General features: G+C 49.0%; 1 protein-coding gene across 5 annotated transcripts in view; it reads right to left on the bottom strand.

Annotated features, from left to right (window-relative positions):
• Window positions 1-13,486, bottom strand: part of FOXN3 (forkhead box N3) — a 142,357-nt gene that overhangs the window by 29,536 nt on the left and 99,335 nt on the right. For all 5 annotated transcript variants that reach the window (XM_040412127.1, XM_040412131.1, XM_040412130.1 and 2 more), the window contains exon 4: window positions 1,428-1,492. In XM_040412127.1, coding sequence (XP_040268061.1) covers window positions 1,428-1,492 — 65 coding nt within the window. The remainder of the gene's footprint in view (window positions 1-1,427; window positions 1,493-13,486) is intronic.

The raw sequence follows: 13,486 nt of genomic DNA, 5'->3' as shown, positions 1-13,486 counted from the left end.
GGCCTATGTAGCGGATAACAGGTCTGGCTTATTTACCCGCCCCCCCCCCCCCCCCCCCCTTCAAAACACATGCATGCTCAACCAAACCGAGTGTGCAAGTAAAATCACTGAGGTTTTTTCCAGCAGTAAGGGTTAAGACTCTGTACATGAGGGCATCAGATTGCAGATAATCGCTGTCTACACACCTAGCATTTAAACAGCAGCGTGCTTTCACCCTGTAATTTGCAGCCACACCTCGCGGTTACTACGGCGACCAAACTGCGGCACTAAACTTTGGCCTGTTTGGTTAGGAGGTGGGAGCGGGACGCTTTGTGCTCACGACTGTTACCAAGTCTCAGCACAAAGAGGCGACAGAAACGTTTAGTCTCCCATTTCTTTGTCGCTACCTCCGACAACTCCGGCAGCGGCGACAACCCTAACAGCCCATGCACGGCGGCCCATGGAAACGTGATCCTGTTCCTGCAAGGCGAGAGTCATGCTTTCCAAAATCGAACTCGGTCATCGTTAAATACAGAGTGTGCCTTAAAGGGCCCCTCACCCTAATGCTGGCAGTGTGCCCTGGTGCACATAAGAGGGTGACTTCAGCATCCATGCTGATGACGTCACCGATGAACCCCTCTGCCTGTAACGACATGCGGATCGGCATGAGCCAAACCTCATTCGTTTTACGGTTTCAATAAAAAGTAAACAGCCTTAAACTTTATGCAAATTAACAAGTGCATGAGAACGCCGCGCCTCGGCTCCGGTTACGTGATAGGGGCTGTCAGGCCGCATGGAGCCAAAATGAAGCTTCATATAAACGTAACCAGATTAGGGTTGAGCGGATCCATTCTAACGAACCGATTTGTCTCATTAGCAGGGGCTGTACCCCTAGCTGCCCGTTGAGTGACCTGGCCCTGACAATACGGGTCCTGCAGCAAAGCTCAAATTCAGCTTCGGGGGCAGCAACTGTGCATGCGCCTCAACACTGCCACAGTCACAGTCACTTCTCCCAAGGTCAAATTCGAGTAAAAAAGAAACACAAAAGGGGGAGATTTACCAAAACCGATGAGAAGGAAAACGGTCTTAGTTGCCTCTAGCAACCAGTCAAGCCGATACTGTAAAAAATGAAAGGTGGAATCTGATTTATCAAAGTTTCCCTTTTCACCAGCTTTGATAAATCTCTCCCAGAGTCTACTAGAAAGCTGGAGAACTTCATCTACAGGAGACCGGATCGGCCCATTTAACCCTTGATACCGGACACTAACAGAACTCCGTCTCCACCGGTCATGGACGGCAATCAATACATGTAAGTACAGGGAGAAAGAATATACACAAAGCTAATGCAATCTAGAGACAACACACAGAGAAAGCAGGAAATCCGCCATCACACCAGCAGCAGGCTCCATCCCCGGAGTGCAAGTCCTAGGTGTACGCCGGGCACTTACCTTGAAGCAAAGCTCCATTTTTCTTGAAGAAGTTGCTTCCGGGCCACAGAGGAGGGACCGATGTGCTGTAAATGGAAAGAGAAAAACAAAAGTATCAATACTCTGCAGATTACCATGCATCAAACCTCAAGTTCCCTGCAGTTCTTACTAATCACATTGTATCTTTCTGGTGCTAGGTGATTAGCGCTGAGATTTAAGTGTGTTGCCCAGGGATACAACAGACCTGCTGTGCTCTCTGCCCCGGATACATTGTATCTGTAAAGTTCATTGTGTGGTAACCGAGGGCAACAAAACTTCACAGCAGCAAACCAGACAGGCAAAAAAAAAAAAAAAACACAACACAGATTTTTATTTTTTTGGGCAATGATCTGCATTTGCCGTTACCATGTTGGCTATGGACGTTGGCGTGACTAAGGTCACATGACAAGTCACGAAAGCGACATGACTCTTTTTGACGAAAATCAGCTATTGTCTTCTATGAGGCACAACTGATGCTGCAACAGCCAAAGAGCACTGTGCAGCTGAGGACACAATTTATTACCCAGCTTTCCCGGGGATGGATAATCAATTTGGCCCTATTAACTTCTGACTCAGATTCACTTATCTTAAAGAGCATCTGTCAGCAGTTTTATACCTATGACACTGGCTGACCTGTTACATGTGCGCTTGGCAGCTGAAGGCATCTGTGTTGGTCCCATGTTCATATGTGCCCGCATTACTGAGAAAAATGATGTTTTAATATATGCAAATGAGCCTCTAGGAGCAACGGGGGTGTTGCAGTTACTCTTAGAGGCTCCTCACTCTCTGCAACTGCCGCTCCCTCTGCACTTTGATTGACAGGGCCAGGTGTGATGATGTTCTCTCTGCCTGGTCCTGTCAAATCAAAGTGAAGAGGGCGCGCCAGTTGCAGAGAGAGCTGATCCTCTAGGTGTAACGGCAACGCCCCCGTTGCTCCGAGAGGCAAATTTGCATATATTAAAACATCATTTTTCTCAGCAATGCGGGCACATATGAACATGGGACCAACACAGATGCCTTCAGCTGCCAAGCGCACATGTAACAGGTCAGCCAGTGTCATAGGGACAAATCTGCTGACAGATGCCCTTTAACTCTTGAATGGCAAATTTACCTAGTCATACACTGGTATTGTGGTGGGCATCACGACACAATGAGGCAGATGTGCCATCCAGCGGTCTACAACCGCTGGGTGAGACGCACTTGTTTGTGCAGCCTACTGGTTGTCACCCAGCTTTCCCTGGAACTTTTTATTTGCTTTGTCTTTCCACACTTCCTTGCTTTTGTTGAATGGGGGACTCTAAGGACGATGTACCAAATGGACAAAGGGTTAACAGCATCAAAAACCTGTCAACATAATCTATGACTTTTCATGAAGAGGGATCATCCATCCACCCATCTCGCCCAGTCTCCTGATTAACCAGCCCATACCATACAACAAGGGGAATGATTTGAGACTGCGACACAGACCGTGTCACAGGAGCAGTGATTTACACACTAGGCGCACGGTCCTTTCGGACACTCTAATGGCTCTTTATGACTGTTACGACCTCAGGAGTGGAGGCAATGAGGAGTCACAATGGTTACTGCGGCCTCAAGGCCCCTCCGAGCACACGTCAGGAGAATAGAGGAGCGATCTGGGATTCAAGAGTCCGTGACACTCATTCATGTCATGTCGCCAGCAGACAAAGGGGATGCAGACCCACAAAAAGACGCTCATCTCTGCGTCTACATCGGGCGGCAAAAGACAACACAACTCAGCTTCACAAGACCTTCGACGGGGGAAAAACAGTGACAACGAATGACTCTGCCAGACACTAATTATTCATATTTAATCCAGGATTTTCTTTCTCTGTTGTAGCAGTTTGTCGCTTTGTGACAACTTTTTTTCCTCACACCAGTAAATAGGTGTCAGCCTAGACTCCTCATTGAATCAATCATTTGGTGGACATCCTATAATTTTCAAGTCCAGTTATTACTGGTCTCATACATGGGGCAATGTCAGTGTGACAGTAGGTGAAGACTAGAGGAAATGATTAAATATTGAGGTGGTCATACCATAAGGTGAACCTCAACCAAACCTGGACTCATCCGGGATGGTTGACCATTTAACATGTTTGGGGGCGTCCTGACTCTCCTCCAACAAAAGAAGACAGATTAAAGAATGGTTGGGAAATTTGGATGTATTTATTTTGGTGGTGGGGTGGGGTTGGGGGTAAAGAGGCGCTTGAAAGAGGTGAGAACACAGAGGTGCCTAGGGGTGAAGGGATATGAGATAGAGGTGCCTGAAGAGGAGGCAGAGGCACCCTTGAGTACGTAGGGAGGAGCGTTGAGGGACAGGGGACTGAGAGGCCTGAATGAAAAGGACAACAGAGGGGTTACAAGGAGGTAAGGTACAGAGGAATCCAGTGGGTTAAGGGGCAAAAAAAGCCTGAGGGGTGGAGAGAGGGGCCTGAAAGGGAGAGGAGGCAGAGGGGGCCTGAAAGGGAGAGGAGGCAGAGGGGGCCTGAAAGGGAGAGGAGGCAGAGGGGGCCTGAAAGGGAGAGGAGGCAGAGGGGGCCTGAAAGGGAGAGGAGGCAGAGGGGGCCTGAAAGGGAGAGGAGGCAGAGGGGGCCTGAAAGGGAGAGGAGGCCTGAAAGGGAGAGGAGGCAGAGGGGGCCTGAAAGGGAGAGGAGGCAGAGGGGGCCTGAAAGGGAGAGGAGGCAGAGGGGGCCTGAAAGGGAGAGGAGGCAGAGGGGGCCTGAAAGGGAGAGGAGGCAGAGGGGGCCTGAAAGGGAGAGGAGGCAGAGGGGGCCTGAAAGGGAGAGGAGGCAGAGGGGGCCTGAAAGGGAGAGGAGGCAGAGGGGGCCTGAAAGGGAGAGGAGGCAGAGGGGGCCTGAAAGGGAGAGGAGGCAGAGGGGGCCTGAAAGGGAGAGGAGGCAGAGGGGGCCTGAAAGGGAGAGGAGGCAGAGGGGGCCTGAAAGGGAGAGGAGGCAGAGGGGGCCTGAAAGGGAGAGGAGGCAGAGGGGGCCTGAAAGGGAGAGGAGGCAGAGGGGGCCTGAAAGGGAGAGGAGGCAGAGGGGGCCTGAAAGGGAGAGGAGGCAGAGGGGGCCTGAAAGGGAGAGGAGGCAGAGGGGGCCTGAAAGGGAGAGAAGGCAGAGGGGGCCTGAAAGGGAGAGGAGGCAGAGGGGGCCTGAAAGGGAGAGGAGGCAGAGGGGGCCTGAAAGGGAGAGGAGGCAGAGGGGGCCTGAAAGGGAGAGGAGGCAGAGGGGGCCTGAAAGGGAGAGGAGGCAGAGGGGGCCTGAAAGGGAGAGGAGGCAGAGGGGGCATGAAAGGGAGAGGAGGCAGAGGGGGCCTGAAAGGGAGAGGAGGCAGAGGGGGCCTGAAAGGGAGAGGAGGCAGAGGGGGCCTGAAAGGGGGAGGAAGCAGAGGGGGCCTGAAAGGGGGAGGAAGCAGAGGATTCTGGGAGAAAAGGGGGGCCGAAAATGCGGAAATGGAAGGGACACAGAAGTTTGGAGGGGACAGACCTGAAACACACCAACAACACATGCCACAGTAATTCTATGAGAAAAGACATAAAAGGAATTAAGTGCGGATTATGCGGAGTATTTCTACACCACGTGTGACGCCCCGAACAGAACAGACGCTAGACACAGACCCCCAGCAATTTGCCCCAAGTGACAGAACATTAACTCAAAGTTCTCCCGACTCAGTTTATATTTACAGAGGTCGCGCCTTTCAATGTGGTTTCCACAGCTCTACCCTAATGAGGCCATTTAACTAAACGACGTGATTAAAGAGGCCGCGTCTCGTTACCAGAGACAAATGGAACCCTGGAAACTTTGTCTCTGTGGTCGGCGTTAGACCTATGAAAAAAAAAAAAAAGGGTTTTATTGTATTGTAAAGTGGGCGAGCTGGCGTGAGGTCTGCTTATTAGCTTGGATTTATGGTAGACCTTAGACGGCGGACTGGTGCAAGAAATAAAACATCTGCTGCTATGGAGAAGCCTCAGACGTCAGATGGTGTTTTATGAGCTGCAGTTATTATAACTGATAGTCCAGAACATGGGATGATCCGGCACCTAGCGGGGTCCCTTGCATATTGAAACTGATTTTCATTAGGGGCGCTGTCCCTTTAAATAAAGTATACGGAAACTTCTCTGAGAACCATTTTATTTTTGCTCTGTGTAAGGGGAAGGAAGTGGTCAGCCGCAAAGCGTAGAAACGCTGCGAAGATTGTAACGACACCGGTGAACCTGGGATCATGAACTTCTCTCCACCAGAGGCCAGAGAGCTTGGCGCTTCTAAGCGGATACTAGAAATGCGTTAAAAATAAAGGAGGAGAAACGCGTTTCGCAGACCATGTTTTGTCAGGACGCAGCACTGAGCCATCCATCCCTCTCTCCGTGCCCGGTGCCAGTAACCAGGGAGTGGCTGTTCTACTGCAGCTGCCAGACTGCAGGTCGGATGGGGGTAGGAGAGCGAGGAGCTATGCTACGTTCCATTTACCGCGATTGTCAAAACAAGGGTAGCGGCGTCTTCGGTGACAAATATTACAATTATCTGGTTGCTTAGCGACAGTCAACATTGTTGAGCGTGAGAGTCTGGATCGCTGCGGGCCATCTACGTCCTGGAAAGACGCTCGCTTCAAGGTGAAAAATCAGCAACGCGTCATGTGACCAAAGGGAACAGCCAAACGCGGATACCGGCGGAGCGAATATCTGGCATTTCAAAGGAAAGCGAGGGCAGAACATCCCGATGATTCACAACGTCAAAGCTGGTGCGGCTGGAAGGGAGATTTTATAGCCCAATATGAGGGAGGATCCGACAGAAGTGATGCATGTAGTTTATGTACAGCCCCTGCAGACAGTGGTATATAGACACAGACATTCATGTATGGACCTGTCTATATACAGCACTTACAGACAGCGGTATACGGACCGGTCTCAAACAGAGTCTCATACATAGGGGTTAAAATACAGGGCACACAGACAGTGATGTATGAATCAGCCTCATACATAGGGGTCTATAAATTGCACACAGAACATGGTGCATGGACGAGCCTCTTACATAGGGGTCTATAGATCGCACACAGACCGTGGTGCATGGACCGGCCTCATACATAGGGGTCTATAGATCGCACACAGACCATGGTGCATGGACCAGCCTCATACATAGGGGTCTATAAACAGCACCCAGAACACGTGGTGCATGGACGAGCCTCATACATAGGGGTCTATAGATCGCACACAGACCGTGGTGCATGGACCAGCCTCATACATAGGGGTCTATATACAGAACACAGAACATGGTGCATGGACCAGCCTCATACATAGGGGTCTATAAATTGCACACAGAACATGGTGCATGGACCAGCCTCATACATAGGGGTCTATATACAGAACACAGAACGTGGTGCATGGACCAGCCTCATACATAGGGGTCTATATACAGAACACAGAACATGGTGCATGGACCAGCCTCATACATAGGGGTCTATATACAGAACACAGAACGTGGTGCATGGACCAGCCTCATACATAGGGGTCTATATACAGAACACAGAACATGGTGCATGGACCAGCCTCATACATAGGGGTCTATATACAGAACACAGAACGTGGTGCATGGACCAGCCTCATACATAGGGGTCTATATACAGAACACAGAACGTGGTGCATGGACCAGCCTCATACATAGGGGTCTATATACAGAACACAGAACGTGGTGCATGGACCAGCCTCATACATAGGTGTCTATAAACAGCACACAGAACACGTGGTGCATGGACCAGCCTAATACATAGGGGTCTATAAACAGCACGTGGTGCATGGACCAGCCTCATACATAGGGGTCTATATACAGAACACAGAACGTGGTGCATGGACCAGCCTCATACATAGGGGTCTATATATGACAAGAAAGAATGTGGTATATGGACCAGCCTCATACATAGACGTCTATATACAGAACACAGAACGTGGTGCATGGACCAGCCTCATACATAGGGGTCTATTAACAGCACACAGAACATGGTGCATGGACGAGCCTCTTACATAGGTGTCTATATACAGAACACAGAACATGTGGTGCATGGACCAGCCTCATACATTGAGGTCTATACACAGTGCACACATAGTGATGTATGGACCAGCCTCACATATAGATGCCCATGTACAGCACACACACAGAGTGGTATATGGACCATCTTCATACATAGGGGTCTATGTACAGCACACACATAGGGGTGTATGGACAGGAGGGCCATCTTTTAGTCCATGTGAAACTCCTTAAAATTTCAATATATAAATAGAAAAAGTAAATATTTCCAGCAGGATCTAGAATGCCCTGGTGAACCAGAGACCCTCCGAGGCCGTGTTCTCCTGCAGCAGATCCAGGAATTCATGTGGCTGGGGGAAAGGCCGTGCAGGGCTGGAGGCCGGGCACCCACTTATAGGGCGGACAATGGACGCTCTGTTACCACAGGGCCCGGGGTATGAGAACAGATTCACGTAGAATACCGCCATTATTGGAAACACAAACAGGGAGAGAGCATGAACTATTATACAGAAAGATAAGGTGCTCCTGAAAAATGGCCGCTGCCTACACCTCCGAGACTGCATCACAGGTGAAAGGCTTGGATACATCAGATCAGCAGTGTCTATCACACGTGACAGGATTAGATACAGCAGTTTAGCAGACAATATCCCACAAGACAGCAGTTTAGTTAGTCACATAACAGGGTTAGAAGCAGTGGCTGAGCACACAGTATCGGATTAGATACAGGGGCTCCACAGACAGTATCACACATGATAGGATTAGATACAATGACAGTAACACATAAGACAGTATCACGCATGATAGGCTTGGATACATCATTGTCGCAGACAGTAGGACACTGGACAGGCTTAGATACATTGTTGCTGCAGACAGTATGACAGTGGATAGGCTTAGATACATCACTGCAGTAAACAGGATGACAGTGGATAGGCTTAGATACATTGTTGCAGGAGACAGTATGACACTGGATAGGCTTAGATACATCCGTTGCAGCAGACAGTATCACACTGGATAGGCTTAGATATACCATCTCAGTAGACAGTATCACAGATGACAGGCTTAGATACACGGCCTTGGTATACTGGTATCCAGCAGTGTAGGCCTCGTCCTCCTTGCTGACTTGCTCCACTGCTGCAGGCGCCTCCGTCACACACATGGATCAGATTATATTACGACGCTGGTATGCGTCTCTATGGAGACTGCAGACTCTGAAATATGAAGGGGGGGGCAGATATCTCCCCCCCCTCTCAGCTTGCTGTCTAAGGAACCATTTATGAGGCCAGTAAATAGGAGACGTGTACTTCTGCGTACTTAACCTCATCAGTGCCAGGCAGGAAGCATCTTCGCAGTCGGTGCCTGCTGAGGAGGTGACTCACTTCCCAGGAACCACACATCTAAGAAAAAGGTTTATAATTGATTATAATCCAAAGCCCAAGACACAATCCTTCCCTCATCTCTCTACTTATGCTGACTTTTATCCTTCTACTGCTCCTCCCGAGTTCTTGGACTGGCCAGGCCTCACACGCGTTCCCTGCGGCCAGGCCGGGATATCGCGGGGAACGCCACAGCTGTTGCAGTTATTGATCAAGGTGAATGATGGGCTCAGTTTCTTGTCCGCCACATTAGAAGTTCTCACGTCTCAGTGAATATTGAGAAAACTACTGAAAAGGTTCATCCAGCCGTCAGATCTGTCTAATGGGTGAACGAGGCACAAAAGGAGAGGATTTCACTGTGCGCAATAATCATTAACAATTCACTGAACAATCCGTTACAGACAGACACCGGGGTGTACTCACTGTCTACACATGCACAGGGTGAGCCACAAGTCAGGGAACCTCCCGAAAAACCATAAGAATCAATTTTATGTCCACCGGTTTAAAGATCTGTAATATATTACTGATCCTGAGTTACATCCTGTATTATACTCCAGAGCTGCACTCACTATTCTGCTGGTGCAGTCACTGTGTACATACATTACCTTTCCTGTACTGATCCTGAGTTACATCCTGTATTATACTCCAGAGCTGCACTCACTATTCTGCTGGTGCAGTCACTGTGTACATACATTACCTATCCTGTACTGATCCTGAGTTACATCCTGTATTATACTCCAGAGCTGCACTCACTATTCTGCTGGTGCAGTCACTGTGTACATACATCACTTATCCTGTACTGATCCCGAGTTACATCCTGTATTATACTCCAGAGCTGCACTCACTATTCTGCTGTTGCAGTCTCTGTGTACATACATTACATATCCTGTACTGATCCTGAGTTACATCCTGTATTATACTCCAGAGCTGCACTCACTATTCTGCTGGTGCAGTCACTGTGTACATACATTACATATCCTGTACTGATCCCGAGTTACATCCTGTATTATACTCCAGAGCTGCACTCACTATTCTGCTGTTGCAGTCACTGTGTACATACAATACTTATCCTGTACTGATCCTGAGTTACATCCTGTATTATACTCCAGAGCTGTACTCACTATTCTACTGGTGGAGTCACTGTGTACATACATTATCCTGTACTGATCCTGAGTTACATCCAGTATTATACTCCAGAGCTGCACTCACTATTCTGCTGGTGGAGTCACTGTGTACATACATATATTACTTACCCTGTACTGATTCTGAGTCACATCCTGTTTAACTCTCCAGAGCTGCACTCACTATTCTGCTGGTTGTTGTTGGTAACAGCCTGCAAGTTTGCAACTAACTGTTTAGATTCCCAGTCACAAGCTTGTTGCAGATACTGAACAAGCAGGGAGTACTGGGACATTTAAGCCCTCTATTCTATCATTCCAGAAGGCAGAATTAAATACCTGTAGAGAACGTCACATGCTGGAGCTTGTAGTTCTTCAGTAGATGGCCGATCAGTGATGTAATAAATAAATCTAAATGTTTCAATAAATGATTTTCTAGAATCAAAGCTGAGAAGTGTGATTAAGTTTCCCCACGTTTCCCCTGCGCCAATGATGAGGGCAGAGCTGAATATCCCATTCCCCGCCGTCCCCAGGCAGAGGTCAGTGCTCAGGCAGCCGCTTGAAGAAATCTGCAGGACATTGATCTGCCACTTCAATCTCCAAACTGGATTGTTTCACTTACTCCAGCGAAATCGTTGCATTATGAGCGGAACAAAAGCGAGGAGCCGTCTAATACCATAATCTCATTTCAAATCCTTTCGCCCGGTGCCCGTCCCTTTAGCCCTGAAATTGCAATCCTCTTTCAGTAATCACAGGGCTAATTGGTGGCAGCAAAGTGGCGTTTCCGAATGTGGATTCTTGGACGCTGCGTGGCGACAGATTATATATATATATATATATATATATATATATATATATATATAAATTATTTTTTTTTATCTCCGCCGAGATGGAGCTGCGTGAGAATATAGACAGAGGGAGAGATAGTGGGGAACAGACCCTGGAGACTTTATGACGACCCATGCCTCCAGAGCCGGAATACAGGCTGCCATAAACAGCACCTATAGTCTGGAGCTACCCAGTTTATTTAGGGTTTATGTGGATTTTCACAGAATTTCTGCATTGATACAGCATTCGGATATAGACAGCGACAGAAGCTGTGGGCACACCCAGGACACTAAATGACGACCCGTGCCCCTAGAGCCAGAATACGGGCTGCCATAAACAGCACCTACATTCTGCAGCTACCTAGTTTTATTTGGGTTTATGCAGATTCTCACTTTGTTTCTGCATTACGATATAGACAAAGAAAGAGTGTCACGGGGTAGAGTCGCGGGTATAAAGATAGAGCGGAGGTGCACCCCTGAGCTGCCACCCGGTCCCCTGTCCCTGCCTACTTGCACCACCCGCCCAAGGTGACGGGGCACAACTGGGCGACAGTCCCTGACCTGAGTAAGTGCAAGCAGAGAGATAGAGATAGCAGGGAAGCGGAAAGCCAATGAGAGGTAGCACTAGAGTGGACAGAGAGGTGGAACAAGCAAGGTACCACCAAAAATGGAAGGGCGAGGCGGGTCAACTAGCCGGAGTAAGTCCAGGAGGTCACGTCAGTACAAGGAAAGAGGCAAAGACTAAATCCAAAAGGAAGCCGAGGTCAAAATCCGAGAGGTAGAGCAGGCAGAAGAGGTCTCAGGAAGCAGATCAAGGGTCAAATCCAAAGGTAAGCTAAATAACAATAATAATAATAATAATAATAATAATAATAATAATACACAGCCTAAGGGACCAAAATCACAGGCAACCTGTAGCCAGCAGGTTGCCTGTATTTATAGTGGGGAGTGAGGGTCATGTGACGTGGCCAGCGTCACATGACCGACAGACAAACAAGTCGAGCACCGAGTGATCAGCTCGTCGCTCAAGGCAGACCTAGGAGCAGGGAGTCTCCCAGCTAGGAAAGCCGCCCTGGGAATGAGGCCGAACACAGATCCTCGCTCCCGAAGCCAAGCAGCAGGTCTGCGGCTGATGGGAGACCGAGTGCGCCTTCGGAGCCCTGTTACAGAGGAGCTGTGGGCAGACCCTGGAACACATTATGACGACCCGTGCCTCCATAGCCAGAATACAGGCTGTAATAAACTGCACCTACATTCTGCAGCAACCTAGTTTTATTAGGGGTTATGTGGATATTAACTGCATTCCTGCACTGATGCTGCATAAGGCTCGGATTTTCGCGCAGAAAATCTACTGTGTAAGACATCAGCTAAGTAAATGACATTTTCTAAATCTCTCGCGCACGATGTGGAAATTTCCAGCCCAAATATTGAATTGTGGGGTGGATTTTGAAATCCGCAGCATGTCAATTGTTTGTGCGGATTCTCCCTTACCGATGCACAGGAAGAGATCTGGGGCAAATCTGCATCAAAATCCGCACAGTCAGACATGCAGATAATGGTGCTGGTGCGGTGGAGAAACTCAGCGAAAACTGCACGAAAATCCACACACGCTACACTGCCGCGTGCATGCATGTTAAACACGCACCGTGTGCATACACTCCTACTGGACCGCTCTCACACAGAGGGGAAGGGGACCGTCCAGACAGAATTACAACTATAAATCCGCGTATCGTCTAGCTGTAAGCCAATACCTTGTTAACTCTGCTACCACCAGTTACTCCAGCTCAGCTGCACTGTCTGCTGGAGTAGGCTGAAATCCTACTACTGTGTGAACAGAGGCTCAGACTGCTGCTTCCTGTCTCCCATGCTTTACACTGCAGCTCTGCTTGTTCAGATCGGCTGCAATGTAGAAGGACAATTTCAGCAGGGGGGCAGTACATGCACGGCGGAATGAAATCGCAGCACGGACAGGCGATTATAAATCCAAAAATCCCCCCCCCCCCCAATACTGTCTGAACACAATGCATAAGCTGCGGTCGGACTAAAAGTACCATCGCCACCTAAAGATCGGACAGCCATAGGGTACTGTTCAGTCTTTCCTGAGGATGAAACCATAAATTGCGTGGCTGTGAGCGGAGCTCTGACAATGGAAGTAATGGAACGTGCAAGGTTGGGGGTTGCGGAGGGGGGAGGGGGGTAGTCTTTTATATATTTTTGCCTCCTGAGCACTTTGTCCCGGCCTCTGCGCTAATTCTCAGTCTGATGTTTCCTCCCGAAGCTATCTGACCTCAAGTTGTCATTTTGGATATTTCATGCCGTCGCGGATTTTCACAATAAAAAAAAAAAATAATTGTAAAAAACAGACAAAACCAGGTAGCGAGGACGGGGCTGAGAGCCAACTGTAGTCGCTGCGTGAGGTTTCGGGGGTTGCCATGGCAACCGCAGAGTTATAACGTGCTAATGGCATGTTCTTTTGCCAGGCAACTAACAGTCTTGTGATGCAACTTGCACCTGTCTCCGCTATGTGTTGCTATAGCGACGCTCCAGTTGCCACGGTTACCATCACGCTAATCGCCTTGCGAGGGCAGACTTACGGCAGTCTTCCCCTGCATCCCAGCTGTTCCAAGTATCTCTTGGTGAAGATTGATTGTCTGGGCATGTGATGGAATGCTTCTCGCCGGAGACGCC

This window comes from Bufo bufo, chromosome 11 (genome assembly GCF_905171765.1).
Source record: "Bufo bufo chromosome 11, aBufBuf1.1, whole genome shotgun sequence".
In the NCBI taxonomy this organism is placed as follows: Eukaryota; Metazoa; Chordata; class Amphibia; order Anura; family Bufonidae; genus Bufo; species Bufo bufo.
This window is presented reverse-complemented; position numbering and strand designations above follow the sequence as displayed.